Below are 18,326 nucleotides of genomic sequence, written 5' to 3'. Positions count from 1 at the left end.
CACAAAGAAACGGTGAGTCTTTGAGGTAATGGATATCACAATTATCCAGATTTGATCACTACACATTGTATGTCTGTATCACGATATTATATGTACCCCCTAAATATGTACAATGACTATGCATCCATAAAATTTAAAATAAACACCCACAATAATGACAAAAATTTACATGAGACAATTAAAAGTGAGTAAAAGATCTGAATAGACATTTCACCAAAGAAGATATACATAAGGTTAATAAGCACATAAAAATGTTCAACATCATTAGTCATTAAGGAAAGGCAAGTTAAAATCATAATGAGATACAACTTCACACTCACAAGAATGGCTATAATAACTTAAAAAAGCAATAGCGAGTATTGATGAGTGTGCAGAGAACCTGGAAGCCATGTACATTGCTCATGGGAAGATAGAACAGTTCAAACACTTTGAAAAATAATTTAAGAGTTTCTTAAAATGTTAAGCATAGGATTACCTTATAAGCCCCCAACTCCACTCCTAGATATCTAACGAAGAGAAACAAAAGCATGCCTGCATAAACATTTGTACTAAAAATCATTGACTTACACACTTAAAACAGATAAATTTTACTGTGTATAAATTATACCTCAATAAAGTTGGTTTATAAAAATAAGCAGAGACATGGAAAATATAAAAAAAAACACTAGATTTAATTAAGGGCTGATTAGATATCACAGACAAAATGATTGGTAGACTGGAAGACACAGTAATAGATACAATATAAAACGAATTAAAGAGAATGAATTTTAAAAATTAAGATAATATCAATGAGCTAAAAGACAACTTAAAACACCTTTCTATGTGTAATTGGAGTTCCCAGAGGAGAAGTGAAAATTATAAACCTACAGTTTCAAAAATCAACCTCAAACACAAGAAACATGAAGAAAACCACACCAAGACACATCATAATGAAATTGTTCAAAACTAGTGATAAAGAGAAAATCTTAAAGCAGCCAGAGGGAAAAAAGGCACCTTACATAGAGAACAAGATAAGAATGACAACATCCATTTTTCATCAAGAAACAATGTAAAAGAAGACAGTCCTTAAAATTCCAGAACTAGCAAAAATATTTTTCAAAACAAACATAAAGACTTTCAGATACGCATGAATCAAAGAAATCACCACCAACAGACCCACCTTACAAATGAAGTTCTCCAGAAAGAGGAAAATGAAATAAGGTGAATATATGGATCCATACAAGGAATAAAGAACATCTGAAATGACAACTATAAGGGTAAATATATATTTTTATATTTAAATATTTTTAAAAATCGACAACTGAAAGATTCACAATGTGTTTGATGGTTTATAGCGTAAATAAGTAGAATATATGACAATAACATAAAGGCTAAAAAAATACAAGTATAGTATTGTAAAGTTCTTATTCTACATGTGAAGTGATATAATAACACTTGAAGATAGACTGAGATTTAAATAAGTAAACTATTATCTGCAAAATACTAAAAGAGTTATAATTAATGAAGAAAGGAAATAGAATTGAGAAATTAAAACATGTTCAATTAACTAATAACAGAGTAAAAGGACACATAGAAAAATGCAAAAAAGATACTTAAATATAACAATAATCACATTAAATGTAAATTGTCTAAAAATCCAGTTATAAGGCAGAGATTGTCAGAGTGGGTAACTAAAAAAGACCCAATTACAGGCTACTTACAAGAAACCCAGTTTACATAGAGACAGAAATAAGGTAAAATTAGGGGATGGAAAAGGATGAGCCTTGCTAACATTAATTAATTCAAGAAAAGTTGAAGTGCCTATATTAATATTAGATAAAGTAGATTTCAGAGCAAAGGATACTACTTTAATGGCAATTTTGTGCCATTAAATTTAATAATTTACATGAAATGAACCAATTTCTTGAAAGACTAAATTTCTTGAAAATACTAAAGTCAATTCAAGAACTGAGTAGCTTTACATCTATTAAAGCAAGGTTCCTCAAACTTGGCATTATTGATATTTGCACCAAATATTTATTTATTATAGGGCTATCTTATACATTGTAGACTGTTTAGCAACATTCCTGGTCTCTATTTACTAGACGCTTACAGCAATTCCTTCTTTGTTGTGACAACCAAAAAATGTCCACAGACATTGCAAAATGTTCTCCAAGGAGTCAAAATTGCCCTGGATTAGAAACATTATATTTAAAAAACCAAAATTGTAGCTTCAACCCTTCCCACAAAAGTTGCAGGTCCAGATGTCTTCATGGTTGATGTTTATCAAATGTTCAAGAATGAAATTAGACTAATTCTATCTGAAAAACCTTTTTTAGAAAATTAAAAGAGAGGGAATATTTCTCAACTAATTATATGAAGCCACAATTATCTTGATAACCATAACTGTAAATACATGACTAGAAAAAGACTACATATCAATATCTCTCATTTTGCATAAATGCAAAAGTTCTGAATAACATTTTAGAAAATTGAATCCAGCGATACGTAAAAGAAATAACATATAGGGATCAAATGGGGTTAATTTAGTAACTTAAGGTTGGTTGAACAAATTAAAATCAATCAATGTAATTCACCACATTAAGAAATCTTTAAAAATCATATGATAACCTCAATCTCAGAAAAGCATTTCACGAAATCCAATATGCACAATAAAAACCTTCAGAAAGCCAGAATTGGAACATATCAACCTAATCAAAAGCATCTCTGATAAACCTAACGTTAGCATTAGACTTAATGCTTTCAGAAACCAGACAGAGATGTCTGTTGTCACTACATCTATTCATGATTATATTGCAATTTCTAGCTAATGTAATAAAACAAGAAAAAACATCACAGTATACAGACTGAAAAGAAACAGTATTATTTTTATTCACAGATGTCATCACATCTATACAGAAAATCTGATAAAATCTACAAAAAGATGCTAGAATAAATGTACTTCACAAGGTGACAGATAAAAAAATAATTGTACAAATATTAGTTGTATTTTTATTAGCAATAAATTGAAAAAATGAAAAATTTAAAATAATGTTGCCAAGAGCATAAAAAATATAAAATACCTAAGAATAAATCTGACAAAAGATTGTGTAAGGCTGTACACTGTAAAATACAAATCAATGCTCAGAGAAACTTTAAAAAAAAACATATAGAACAATATATCTTGTTATGGGTTGGAAGATTCATTAGTGTTAAAATGTCGATTCTCTTCATATACCAAATGATCCAGTCATTTATTCCTAGGCATTTACCCAAAAGAAAAGATACATAAAGCTATATAGAAACTTATACATGAATGCTCATAGCAGCTTTATTTGTAATAGCCTTAACTGGAAACAACTCAAATGTCCATCAAAAAGTGAATGCATAAATGAATTGTGATATATCCATACAATGGAATCCTACTCAGCAATGAAAACGTAACAAACTACTGTTACACATAATGACACAGATGAGTGAAAGAAGCCAGACAAAAAGAATGTATACCCTTTATTTCTTAACACTAGTTATTGTATTTTCTATTTTCTAAAAATATATTTTTAATAGAGTCCAGTTATCTAAAACATCTCCAATCTTATTTATTTTCTTGAGCATATTAACACAGTTAAAGTAATTGATAGCTACAAGACAGAATCATCTATTGTTCTGTTTCTATTTTCTGATTTTTCTCTTCAGCCTGTTCCCCTGTGGGCCCCATAATTTTTATTTGAAAGTCAAATATTTGGTTTGAAAAACTGTGGAGGATCTGTGTGATGTACTCAACCTCAAGAGAAGATTTAACCTATCCTCTGACATGTCAAAACAGTAGGAGCGGATCACCTCAATCCAATGAGGTTTTGACTCTGCTAAATTTAAGACTTTGTAAAGGCTCTGCCTACCTCTGGGTCTCCTTCAATACTAAGATGTAGCTTTTCAGGAGTCCCCTTAAGAACCCTGGATATTTAGCAGAGTACCTCCTTCCTAATGCATAAATTCAATATCAAATTTTGTGTCATTATGAGACTACCAAAAGTTCTGAACTTTTCAGGTTTTTTTTCTATGGGGTTTAACAATTGGCAAGTGCCTGAAAGAGAAAACTAGTCCTAGTGTCAGAATCATTTCCCCATGTTTCCTTTCCCTCTGGAATCTTGCTCTCTCAAATACTGATTACTTTGGGAGGTCCAGACTTCAGTGTTTGCCTCTCAGAGCCCTATGAGATTTCTAAAAGCTCCGCTGTCTTCTCTGCCTCTTAGTGGCTGTACTCTGTTCAGCTTCTAAGCATTTTGCCGCATCAGGCTGAAGACTCAGCAAATACCTTCAGTAGAAATAGAAACTCAGAATGTTGGGTTCACCTCTATGAGTCTCTTTGATTGTATAATATATACAGAGACATGTTTTAGAGGGGCTCAGAGTGAAACCAAGTAGCAGATATCACTTGCCAAATTACATGCCAAAAGAGTAATAAATGCTATAACATGAGTATAACAGGAGTTAAAAGAAATTAAAGGTTTCTATCTCAGGTGGAGTAGGTTTTTATTCCTTATAACTAAAATCATTTTTATTAGAATTTGACATTATTGAGGGATATTAAGTAACACTAGTACCTAACTGCTTGTGGGGAAAGAAGAATGAGAAATGGTTGAAAAAAAAGGCCCACATTTCAAGCGTTTGTAATCAGTAAAGTGGATAGTATACAGAATGGGAAAGAAAAAGCCAGGTGTGATTTCTCACTCTACTAACTTTCAATATATGGCTGTGGCTCTCCAGGGGAGATTGTATTAGTCTGTTCAGGCTGCCATAACAAAATGCCACAGACTGGGGGATTAAATTACTGGTATTTATTTACTTGCACTTCTGGAGGCTAGACATCCATGATCAAGGTGCCTAGTGATTTGGTCCATGGTGACAGCTCTCTTTATGGTTTGTAGAGAGACATCCTCTTGTTGTGATCTCACATATCCTTTCTTCTAAGAACATGGTGGAGGGAGAGGACAGAGGAGAGAGTCGAAGAGGGAGGGAGGGAAGCAGGGAAAGAAAGAGAGAAGGGAGAGAGAGAAGGGAGAGAGAGAAGAGGGAGAGAGAAGAGGGAGAGAGAGTCAGATAACTTTTCCTCTTATAAGAAGATAAGCCTTGTTGGATTAGAGCTGGACCTTTATGACCTCACTTAACATTCATTACCTCCTTCCTTTTAGGCTCTATCTCCAAATGAAGTCACATTGGAGGATAGAGCTTTAACATAGTAATTTTAGGAGAACACGATCTAGTCCATGGCAGAAATGCACTAGCTCTCTTGCACTTAAAGTTATACTACTTTCTCTCCTCCTGTTCTAGACATAATATTTCTTCTACTAAACAACCCATATCTAAGACCATTTTTGATAATTCCAGGAAAAACTATATTTCCCTTTATTCATGTTGAATATTTTCTCGTCTAGAAAACAAGAAAGAAAAAGTCACTTTAAAGAAATTATATTAGTATGGCAGTCTAGTATAAAGCTATACCCTAGCATTACTTGGCAAAAACTTTTTCCAAATTCTAAAATTTTCCTTTTTGATAACATCTTTTCATTTGCCACTTCCACTAGCAATACCATAATTTTTGCTCTTTATAACAAGCAATTCATGTAGACAGAACTAAATCATATGAACATTACATTCTGCAAGGGTGCACTTCATAGTGTTGACAATGCTGAGAACTGGTCATTTGATCTCCATATTAATCTAGGAGCACTAGGTCTTTCCCCAACTCCAGAAGGTGCTTCTTCTTGGCACTACTGTTTTTCTCATCTAAGGCTTCTTAAGAGTCTGGGTCTTCCACAGCTAATGGGTTTACTATGGCAGTCCTGCCTCCATTTCTCTTAATCACCATCAGAAAATTCAAGTCATAATCCACCAGATAATGAGATCCCCCTTCTGTGTTAGAGTGTAGGAGGGAAAAAGACAGGTGTATTGGTCCATTTTCACACTGCTGATAAAGACATACCTGAGACTGGGCAATTTACAAAAGAAAGAGGTTTAATTGGACTTACAGTTCCATGTGACTGGAGAAGCCTCACAATCATGGCAGAAGGCCAGAAGTAGCAACTCCCATCTTACATGGATGGCAGCAGGCAAAGAGAGAGCTTGTGCAGGGAGACTCCCGTTTTTCAAAACCATCAGATCTCACGAGACTTATTCACTGTTATGAGAACAGTATTGGAAAGACCTGCCCCCATGATTCAATTAATTCCCACCGGGTCCCTCCCACAACATGTGGGAATTCAAGACGAAATTTGGGTGGGGACATAGCCAATCCATATCATTAGGGATGAATCCATCATTTCCTTGCTACTGTGCCCTTCTCCAAGATACTAAAAACAAAACAAAAAGCACAAAGGACAAGGTTGTAATAAATTTTATAACTAGAAATTGGACCCAACTCACCCATAGATGATGGAAGTCACCCAGAAACATAATCTTTCACAAAGCAAAGGGCACCCCAGATGCTTTTCCCCATCTAAACCTCCCTCAGATTCTCAGGCAGAGCTCTAGACACTCCCTTTTTCACACCTGTCATTGTGAATGATGAGTCTCCCACCACACGGCAATTACCACCCTTTGTCTCAGGAAAGTGTTTTATTTCTTAAATCTTTTAAACCTGTGTGGGAGGGTTCTTGGTTTTTTTTTTTTTTTTTTTTTCCTATGCTTGACAATTGGAGGTAGGTTACCTTTCAAATCTTAAAAAAAAAATTTTTCAGGATCATAGTTTAAACTCATGTTGAAGGAAAAAAATAAAACAAAATAATTTTGCCTGTTAATGGCAGGTTACCAAAAACTCTTGCCCTTGGAGTTAATGGGTACTGATCATCTTTTGAAAAGCATTTGGTTTCTTCAGTTTTCCACCAGGGCACTTACAATGCGAAACACAAAAACTGCTCTGGCTTATGAAGGCTGCTTTGTCATCCTTGGGATTGTGTCAAATTAAAGTCTTTCTACTCACTGTCTCCCCCATCCCCACTCCGTGGAGTGGAGGGCAGTGATTGTAATCATCTGCTACATTTTTATAGTTATACCTTACCTATTAAATTACATATCTAATTACATCACATTTACCAACACAAGATTTTATAAAAATTTAACCTAAGGCCAAAAAAGAGAACTTACATACTTTATCCTGCACAGACTCAAGCATATCTGCACCAGCAACTCCACAGGCAACCTGGTCCCTCCTCACCAAGTGTTATTTGGGTCTCCCTTCTCCAGGAACAATTTCCTGAAACTTCTCTACACGTTGCACTAGACTGCGTTCTACCAGTGTGCTGGAATGCTGTTTTTGCATCGCGCCCCACTTATTACTAGGATTACAGATTTCACATCTACCATTAGTCTTTCACTCTAAGCAGGGTCTTTGCCCTCCTCCAGTATGTCTTTGGAAGGCCATCGTGTTCTTTACTATGAACCTCAGGAAAGCTTCTCTGTACCTGAGCTCCCTGTCTGTGTTCATTCTGTTGGCCCATGCTGTTTGCTCTTGGTATCTTTCTATGGTTTCTTTATGCATGTGAAAGTAAGTATCCATATACTCTTAATCTTCATCCTTTAATAGACTAGGTAGTACATAATACGAAAGATTTCCACCCTGCTTTTTCCACCTAATAATACATCTTGGAGACATAAGTGTCCATTTTTGCTTGGAAACTAAATTAAAAAAAATATATATCAGAATCTCTACTTGTGCAGTGCCATGGCTCCTGGTAAACACCATAAAACGCTGTTTCCATTTGCTTTACTTTCAATCACTGTGTGTCTCCTAGAATTTGAGTTATAATTATTTTTAATTAAATGTGTGAAATTTTAAATGACTTAAATATAATATAACAAAATTTAAGAACAGAAATATAACCTCATCTAGACATAAGTAGTGATAAAGGAGAAAGAGGCTCAAGGAAATTTCAAGTTAAATCTCCCTCGTTTATTGCTACTGAAAATTAAAATCTAAAATTCAAAAATCTAAGTTTGTTACTTTTTCCCCAGAAATAAACACTTTGCCAGAATATAAATGTTCTAATTCACTTGTTGAGAATTTTTGTATGAAAAAGAAATGTGGTTGGGATATGAAATACTTGGCTTTATTAGATATGCATGGCAGTTATACATTGGAAATACTAGTTCATTCTTCTCCTTAGAAAAATAAAACAGAAGCCTGTTTTTCTGATCAGGAGAGTATGGTTTCTCACTAGCCTTTTGATAACAAAATTATTGATTGAACTAGAAAACTAGGGTCAGAAAACTCAGTTTAATCTGGCAAAGTACTTAAAGCCAATATCAATGATGTTTTATATATCTTTACTTAGCTATAATAGTTAACTGCAACAGTTCATTTTCATTTAGAATCTCATGTTTAATATAAACATTTCAAAAACTGCCTTTCTTGTAATTTTAACAAACTACCTGAAAGTGCTCTGTTGGAAATAAAATATGTAAGAGGTTTGCTTTATTTTGTTTCTCATGCATTTCTGATTTTATGACATAACACTGTTATCTCCTGCCTCAGGATACTACCTGGCCTCAGACATAGACTCCTTTAATTGTTTGAGAGACTTTGAGTAACATTTTACCCTGTAAGATATAGTCGAGTAGACATTTTTCAACCTCTCTTCATACATTCGGTGATTATGTGGTCTTACACAATGCATGGAACCTTCTTATTAAAGCACTATGAAACTGCCTGCTGACACACATGTCCTGATACCTTTTCTCCTAACAGAATTTGACTCTAAAGTCTCTTGGCTTCTGTTTTGCTGTCCTAGGCTTCTTTGAAAATAGACAATAACAACAAAACTTACACTTCCACCTGCCATCTGCTTGCTTTCTTATTAGTAACAAGCTGGAAACAAAATCAAATCTAAATTAGCTAGGATTTGGGGTAAGAAAAACTCTCAGTGAGAAAGTCATTCATGTATATATTCTATGTACAAAATAGGTTTCTCCATTTTACTTTGCTTAAAGTAGTGAAGTTCATTGTCTTCAAGCAATTCAAAAGAATAGCATTACAAACTCAGTCTTCTGCGTTTACATTTAGCATAACAGAGAATTATGAATCATTTCCACTCAGTTGGTATATTTAATTTTCAAAAAATATTATAAAATGAAGTAACTATTAGTATAAAGATACTTTGAGATGACATTTGATTGCAGTACAAGGTAATTTATTTTACTAGAGTACCTTGAACTAATTGCATTTATTTTTTATACACGCGCCATTATAACAAACAATTCATCCTATTATAGTAATTTCACTTTTTCCCCCAAACTTGGGAGATATTCTGCATTTTCCTCTAAATTTTGGTAATGTTTCTTAATTGTAAGGGAAATATTTCTTTGCCCTTACACCTCCCTTTTGGGAGAACGCTTTGATCTCTCTAGAAGTTTAATTGCATTTCATGGAATGGCTCCTCTTTGCAATTAGGTCTATACTTGTATGCTTCATGTGTTTTCTTTCATGTTTTTATTCAATCATTTCTGTGGCAAATTTTCTGTCTCACCCATGTTTCCTTTCATCTTAGTTTCTGGTAACAGTAACTTCTGAGTAGCCACATTCTTTCATCTGATAAAGATAGGCTCTCTGATCATCCTTGAAGTATTTTGGCAAGTTTGTTTTCGATTACTTTAATTGTTCTTCCCTTATACAGATAGTTAATGAATAGTTCAAGTTAAGATATTGTCATATCTCTTGTTGGGTCCATTCTACTAGGAAAGTGATCATTACTGATAGGGTAAATATAGTCTTATGTTTCCCTGCTCATTAAATAAAATGGGCTAGTTAAACGGTAGTGGAATTATTTGGCTTACTTTTCTGAAAACAAGAAATAAATTTTTGATCATGGTAAGTGGCAGACATCTGTCCAGATTTATGTCCAAAGAGAGAATATTAAAGTTCTAGCCAAATCATAACCTGCTTCTTGGTTTTCTTTCTAAAATGTTCATTCTGCAGTCTCCCCAAAAACTCAGTATTAGCATTATAGGTCTCTGATACTAAGATAGCAAAGGGCCAGGTATCTTGAGCAAAAAAGAAAGCAGCCAAGTAAATGGAGTCCTGTACACACTGTTTTGTCTGTTATACAAGCAAATCAATTATATTTACAAAGTAAAGTCTAACATTTGGAAATGGGCCAAAAGTTTCATTAGCAACTCTGAATAAAGTTTTAATGGTCCCAAAGATTACCATTAATGTTGGAGAGTCAATTTGCATCTCAGTTTCTCCATCTATAAAGATAAAAACAAACAAAGAAACCCAGCCATAATATCCAATTACCTTAGAGATATATACATTGGCCAAGGTTTCAGAGATGTGCATAAAAAGGGCTTTCCAAGTGTCTGAAATTATCTTATTTAGTAATGTTTTACACCAAATAAATGCTCAACCACTAAAGTACTCAACTCTAGCTAATTTATTCAGTTATTCTTTTATTTATTCACTTATCTCTTCAAAAATATTTGTTAAGCCAGAAATTATACTAAGAAATTATACTTAGCACTGTAGATATATAATTGAACAAGAAATACAAAGTCCAAGCTCTTGGTGTAGATTATATTCTACTTGAGGATTGAGGGAAACAAATGTAAAAGGGTATTTTGATAGTAACTGAGTGGCGGTGCTCTTTGAGTAAATGGTCCGAGAAGTCCTCTTTAAGAGGGTAAAATTTGGGTCCATTTGAAGCAACAGAGAGTTGTCCAGGCAGAGGAGCATCAAGCAATAAACCTTGAAGGGGGAAAGAGCTTATTCAGTTTAAAAAAAAAAAAGACGACGACGACCAAGACGGTTTAAGCGTAGTGAATGAGATAAGACAGTGGTATGAGATGAGGTTTTAGAGGTGCAAAGGGATGTATCATGTCCATCTTAGAAAATACAATAAAGACTTCAGGATTATTCTAACTACAATAGGACACTTCTGTAGAGTTAAGCACGGGTGTCATCATCTAATTTGATTGTCTGCTGTGTAGTAAATGAATTCTAGGAACACAGAACAGGAACAAAGGCAATGGGTAGACCTTCCGCAAGTTCACTTACCGCGTTGTGGACCTGGACCAGCTGCTGGACTTGTCCTACAAGCAACTTATGCAACTGTACAGTGCACTCCAGCAACAGCGGCCCAACCGGGGCCTCGGGCGGAAGCAGCACTCGCCGCTGAGGCGCCTGCGCAAGGCCAAGAAGGCGGTACCGCCCATGGAGAAGCCGGAAGTGGTGAAGACGCACCTGCAGTACATGATCATACTGCCCGAGATGGTGGGCAGCATGGTGGGCGTCTACAACGGTAAGACCTTCAACCAGGTGGAGATCAAGCCAGAGATGATGGGCCACTACCTGGGCGAGTTCTCCATCCCCTACAACCCTGTGAAGCACGGCCGGCCCTGCATCGGTGCAACTCCTGCTTCATCCCCCTCAAATAGTGGCTCAGCTAATAAAGGCACATATATCTCAAAAAAACAAAACAAAACTTCTGAAAGATCAAGGAGATAAGAATTTTCCAAGGTAGAAGTTATTGTTGGTTTTGATCAAGCTGGTTTATAGGTGTGAATTGGGATGGAAACCTAAGGTGATAAGGAGTAGTTAGGAGAAGCAGGGGCACATTTTTATGCAGCTGCATCTCCACAGTTACTATTAAAGCTCATTAGCATTTTAAGAATTAATTCTTAACCTCGAGATTTTTAATTTGTTTGTTTTGGGTGCATTTATTTGTCAACTATTCCGTTTATTTTATGTGCAAAGCACTGTCCTAGACTCTTGGAATTTTTATTAATGAATAAGGCAAGCAAAGATCCTTGCCTTCAGGTACCTTGCCTTCTAGTGGAAGAGACAAACACAAAACAATAAAAACTGTAAATAAGTATGTCACATTGGTGAGAAAAAAATGTGAAATACAGCAGAGTTAAGAAAAAGCCTAAGTCCTGGGGCTGCAATTTAAATAGGGTGGTCATCATAGGCCTCATTAAGATGACGATGTTTGTGCAAAACATTGAAGAAAGTGAGAGTTCAGGTAAGTGGTTACCTGGAGGCAGAGCATTCTAGATAGAAGACATTGCTAGTGCAAAAGTCCTGGGGCAGAGGAATAACAGGGAGGTCACAATGACCCCAACGTGAAGTGAACAAGAGGATCAGTGTGCGAAAGAAGGTTATGAGGTCAGCAGGGGCGACCCTAGGGACTGTTAAAATTTTTGAATGAGATGGAGAACAACGAATTTCCGAATTCTGAGAAGGGAGTGACATGATTTGTCTTACCTGACAATAAATCAGCCAAGAGATAATGGTGCCTTGGATCAAGGTAGAAGTGACTAGACATAATGGAGTCTGCAACCATTTCAACAGTGAAACTGATAGGATTCTTTCTTTTTTTTTTTTTTTTTTTTTTTTTGAGACAGAGTCTCGCTCTGTCGCCCAGGCTGGAGTGCAGTGGCGTGATCTCGGCTCACTGCAAGCTCCGCCTCCCGGGTTCACGCCATTCTCCTGCCTCAGCCTCCCGAGTAGCTGGGACTACAGGCGCCCACAACCGCGCCCGGCTAATTTTTTGTATTTTTAGTAGAGACGGGGTTTCACCGTGGTCTCGATCTCCTGACCTTGTGATCCGCCCGCCTCTGCCTCCCAAAGTGCTGGGATTACAGGCGTGAGCCACCGCGCCCGGCCTTGATAGGATTCTTTCATACATCAGCTGTTAGGTATAAGGATGTTGAACTAAAGTCTTGGAGGATACAGCTGCCGACAGTTGAGAGATAAAGTGGCAGGTGAAGTAGGTTTAGGGATTCATGCTACTTGAGATGAGACAGTCCAGTGGAGATGCAGTTTGTTACCTTGCACAGTGACTGTTAAGCATTTCCAGAACCATGATAAATCTATTAATGCTACTTGCTCAGCTTTACTTAAAGCCTTTTAGGTAAGTCCCTCAAACATACCAGATCAAGTCTTATGGGAAACATCAGAACAAACAAAACTGTAAATACCCACAAATCTATAGACCAAGAACACATCATGGGTGATGGTAATAGAGGGGGCTAACCAGGCATATTACTAGTTTGACTTACCCAGACTAAATGTTATAGAACTTTAAGCCTCATATTTTAGATCCCTAGGGTAGAGCAAAACTCAATTCAGTCTTTTCTTGATAATTTATGCATGAAGTCTACATATTTAATATTAAAAATAGGATCAAGAGAGATGGTTGTCACCAAATAATAACACAACAACAATGTTATCAACAAATGGTGTAACTGGACACAGTATCATATGTTGACAATCAAAAGAAAGATCCCCTTGACTCAATTTATCTTTGGCAAATATCTGTATATGTGTCTCTCATAAACTATGACAAGGGCAAAGAGATAATGACAGGCACAGTCAATCCTTCAGAAAACGACTAGTTTTAAAAACAAACAGGAAAATGGGCAATAACTATACCTCTGAGCCGGGCACGGTGGCTCAAGCCTGTAATCCCAGCACTTTGGGAGGCTGAGACGGGCGGATCACAAGGTCAGGAGATCGAGACCATCCTGGCTAACACGGTGAAACCCCATCTCTACTAAAAAATACAAAAACTAGCCGGGCGAGGTGGCGGGCGCCTGTGGTCCCAGCTACTCCGGAGGCTGAGGCAGGAGAATGGCGTAAACCCGGGAGGCGGAGCTTGCAGTGAGCTGAGATCCGGCCACTGCACTCCAGCCTGGGCGACAGAGCCAGACTCAGTCTCAAAAAAAATAAAATAAAATAAAATAACTATACCTCTGATATGAAATATCCAATGCAATTAATGATTGCCATTACATGTTCCCTATTAGCCTGACTTGCATCAGCACAAGGAAAAGTTCAGGGTCTAAGAGCTAATCAGGAAAAATATCACTAAGCTTTGAGGCCAGTTAATTAACAGTAAAGTCGTATTTTTCACGGATTAAGTCAGGCTCTTCCTTTTGACCTCATTTAATTGCTGCTTTTAAAGACCACTGGAATAGTACTCTCGCATACAAAAAACATATTGAGATTCATCTGTTCTCTTGAGGTGTGATGAGACCAGAACTTTAAAACACTGGGGTGGAAGTGTAAATTGGCATAATCTTTGTGGAAAGCAATACATATGGTGTGTTATGTGGCAATACATATTACCGTGTAATAATACATATGTGGCAATACATATGTGGTGGCATAGAAATGTTGGTACTTTTACCAAACTTATAACGTTCGTCCTATGGAAATGTGGATAATGATTAACATATAAGTGTGTTTATCACAGCATTATTTATAACAGTAAAAACTTGGAACCCTAAAGGCCGAAAATTAAAGAAGTCTTCAAATAAATTATAATACATTGGCATATTACGTAACACTAAAAAAGGAAAATACAGAAAATGAATGACATAAGAAGATCTTCATGATTTAAAGTTGAAGTTCATTGAAGCTGCACATGAAAGTTTAAATATGGATTATATAAAAATATTTATCCATACTTCTTAGACATACAGAAATGAAATACAGAAATAGTAATTATTTCTGCATTGTAAATAATGGGTTCTGATTAATTTTGCCAATTTTCTTGATTTTCCATGTTTCTTTTAATAATCTCCATGTAATTATTTTATACACAGAAACATAATACCACCTGTTCTTTAGCAAACAAAGTTGTAAGCCTTTCGGTTTAGTTTTTCTACATCTTCAGTTTTTGGTCACTTTAGAAAAAAAAATAAATCTGGTTGTACTTTCTGTTTTCTTATTAACTTAGTACTCATGAGGAAAAATAAGTTTAATTCTTATGAATACATTTCATAGTAATTCTTGGGCTAGACATTGTTATAGCTTATGGTCCATTCCAGGGAGCAAATTTAGATGCTAAAACTTATGGATGTTTTGTTTTAAATTTATTTGACCTGGAAATTAAAGAAGGTTTTTCTATTTTCATCATATAAAATAAATGACCTTAATTGCTCATAGCAAATACAAATATTTAATTTTGGATATATTTCATGTATTTTGTATGTAATATATTTTGAACAAAAATATACTTATTTTCTTTATGAGAATAATAACAATTATAATTTTCTGAAACATAGAAAGAAAACATTTATCTTTTTGGTATCAATAGTGAATCACTGTGATTCTTGTCTCCACTATGAAATATATGACATAATTTCTCAGCAAACATGATAACTAAAAGGCTAATAAAACTTTAATTTTGAAATAAGTGAAGATGCAGCCAGGTTCAGCCATGAGGCTCTGAAATACTTTTTGCTTATTAGGATAATAACAAATTGTCGGAATCTGTCATCAATTCTACTGAGAAGCAAATACAACTACCTGTTGACAGATGGAGCTGTGCTGATAAAATCTATCACATAGATATTTCTGCATGTTTCTGAAGAAAAAAGATGTTGTCATTTTTAATAAGCATTTAAATAAGGGTAATTTTTCATTTCAAACAATAAAAGCATTTCTTTAATAATGTAAATAAAGGGATATCTTAGCAAATACAAAATAGCCTCCATCTGAGAGAACTAATTTATATTTAGAATAGTACCTATATTTATTTCCACTTTTCATAATTAGCACTTAAATAGAGCCAAATATTTTAATGACCAATGACTATGATGTCCTTATATTGAACATTTCCATTCCTCTTCCTAAAATGCAAATTACGTATTGATTTTTAAGGGGCTGAATGCCTTAAAAATCTGTACTTAGTACAGTATTTTAAAATGTTGAAAGCACAACTTAATCAAAAATTGCCCACACAAAGAACTAACATTTATTAACTGATTTGACCTTAAGCTTATTGGCATTGCTGGCAATAATTAATCCATCTGCTAAGACAGCAATTCGTACACCTATACACATGATTCTGATCCATATCAATCCTGACAGAGTCATGTCTCTTTCAATGTGATCTTCAAAATCATCTGAGAGAGCTTGAATGCATTCACATTTCTGGGCCCCACGTTGTACCTACTGAATTAGAATCTCTGAAAGTGAAGCTCTGGGAATCAATTTTCTCATGCCCCTCAGGTGATAACACAATATATAGACATTAAACTGAACAAAATACAGTAGGCCAGTATTTGCATATGCTTTGTAAGAAATGAATAAACTGTAATTCTCAAATGATGGTAAATTATTTTAAGCCTACCTACCTTTCTATGGTGACTTTTTAAAGAAGACTTTATTTTCTCAGAGCAGTTTTAGCTTCACCACAAAACTGAGAGAAAGACACAGAGATTTCCCATATGTCCCTTGCCCTGAAACATGTATAGCCTCCTCTATTATCAACATCCCCCATCCAAAGTGGTACATGTATTAACAATTGATGAACCTACGTTGAAATGTCATTATCACCCAAAGTCCATAGTTGATATGGAGCTTTAATCTAGGTGTTATACATGCGTGTGGCAAATGAATGGTGACATGTATCTACCATTACAGTATCTCACAGAGTATTTTCACTACCCTAAGAATCCTCTGTGCTTTACCTATTCATTCCTCCTTCCCCCCTCACCACTGGCAACCAATGATCTTTTTCCTGTCTCCATGGTTTTGCATTTTTCAGAATGTCATGTAGTTCAAATCATACAGTAAGTAGCCTTTTCATATTGGCTTCTTTTACTCACTAATATACATTTAAGGTTCCTCCATGTATTTTCATGACTCAATAGCTCAAGCTTGTTAGCTTCTTTTCAGCGCTAAATAGTAGTCCATTGTCCCCAAGAGTTGACAATATACCCATGTAACCAAAAAGCACACGTGACCCCTGAATCTGAAATAAAATTTTTAAAAATAATAATTAAAAAAATCCATTGTCTAGAGGTACCACAGTTAATCCATTCATCCATTGAGGAACATCTTGGTTGCTTCCAAATTTTGCAACTATAAAGCTGCTATAAACATTCATGTGCAAGTTTTATGTAGATATATATTTACTTTCATTTTGACTATTTATAACATCTATGGATAAAATGTGTTTTCAATAATAATTTTACTACTACTGCTACTAGTTCTAATTACCTAATAATAAGTTTTCAAATATCTTGAGATCTTGAGATACAGAAACACAATCTGTCCCCCTTTCATGGCAGATGCATTTTCAGAAGATACCATATGGGTTGGTAATGAATAAGATGCCTTTGGTGATTCTGAGTCCACTCTTCCTCAAAAGAATTCCACAGACTCTGGCTGGCCTCAGACATTCAACATCACTGAGGACACTTTTTTCTGGCATAATATCTTTGTGATTGTACCCAGGTGCCATATTCATTAAGGCTATAAGATATTAGAACAAGGAAGGGCTAGGAAAATATTAAGGATACATGTTCTCTTGCATGGATGTGAATGGTTTTCTGGGCATGTAATCTCTCTATTCATTTTCCCATTTCCTCAAGATTATGCTAAATTGAGTAAACAAAAGTGAAAGGAAAGAAACACTCTCTCAGACACTCCAAAACTGAGAAAACATTATTTTGAAGGTGATAGTGAAGAGGGTATTTTAGAAAACCAGTACATCTCTGTACGTTTGCATTCCTATGACCAATTTTAACTTAGAAGTTCCAATATGCCAGGGCCAATCTTTATTGGTATGGTATTTAATCCTAACCACCTAAGGCAAGCATTTAATAGGTATGTTTCAAACCAGAATACCACTAAGCACTATTTTGTACTATGACTTAACATTCCTTGTAGTTCAAAATCACTATTTTTCTATAGAAACTTGGGATATAGCACATCTCTACATTCATAAAGTATATAAATGGTTTCTTCTCGCACACCATTCTTCAATTTTCCTTTGGAAAATCTGATGCTCATATTTTCATGCAAGCATTATTTACTTTTTGATTGAAAACACAAAGTCATTTCTATTTATGAACACTTTCTTGTAATAAAACCTGGCATTTCTCATCGCTACCATTTGCAGTCTACTTTTATAAAATTTAATGCATGTCAAGAATGTGCATGGTCTGGAAAATAAAAAGACAAAGAAGGAAACTTCTATATATCAGTAAATGTCATAAATGGGCTTATCAAGGAAAGAATTCTCATAATCTAGACCTAGCTTGTAGAATATGGTAGCTGTTAACAACATGTGGCTATTGAGCACTTGAAATGTTCAAATTATAATGAGCTGTAAGTGTAAAATACACACAAGACTTTGAAGACATGTAAAAATTGATAAAATACCACGTTAACAACATTTTGTATTGATAACAAGATGAAAAGATAATATTTTGGATACGATGATTTAAATAAAATATGCTGTTAAATTGATTTCACTTGATTTTTGTGTTTTTAAAATGTTCTTTTTTCATGACATGGTTACTAGAAAATTTAAAATTAGATATGTGACTCACAATCT

General features: G+C 35.1%; 1 protein-coding gene across 1 annotated transcript in view; it reads right to left on the bottom strand.

Annotated features, from left to right (window-relative positions):
• Positions 1-16,871, bottom strand: part of LOC105492632 (uncharacterized) — a 121,736-nt gene extending 104,865 nt beyond the window's left edge. The window contains exons 1-5 of the mRNA XM_071099258.1: positions 16,791-16,871; positions 15,733-15,931; positions 12,006-12,159; positions 11,027-11,384; positions 4,826-4,946 (exon numbers count right to left, since the gene is read on the bottom strand). Of these exons, the coding sequence (XP_070955359.1) occupies positions 4,826-4,946; positions 11,027-11,384; positions 12,006-12,159; positions 15,733-15,931; positions 16,791-16,871 (913 nt within the window). The remainder of the gene's footprint in view (positions 1-4,825; positions 4,947-11,026; positions 11,385-12,005; positions 12,160-15,732; positions 15,932-16,790) is intronic.
• Positions 16,872-18,326: the final 1,455 nt, after the last annotated feature.

Source organism: Macaca nemestrina, chromosome 7, assembly GCF_043159975.1.
Source record: "Macaca nemestrina isolate mMacNem1 chromosome 7, mMacNem.hap1, whole genome shotgun sequence".
NCBI classification, from domain to species: domain Eukaryota; kingdom Metazoa; phylum Chordata; class Mammalia; order Primates; family Cercopithecidae; genus Macaca; species Macaca nemestrina.
The sequence above is the reverse complement of the archived record's forward strand: the minus strand, read 5'-3'. Positions and strand labels throughout refer to the sequence as shown.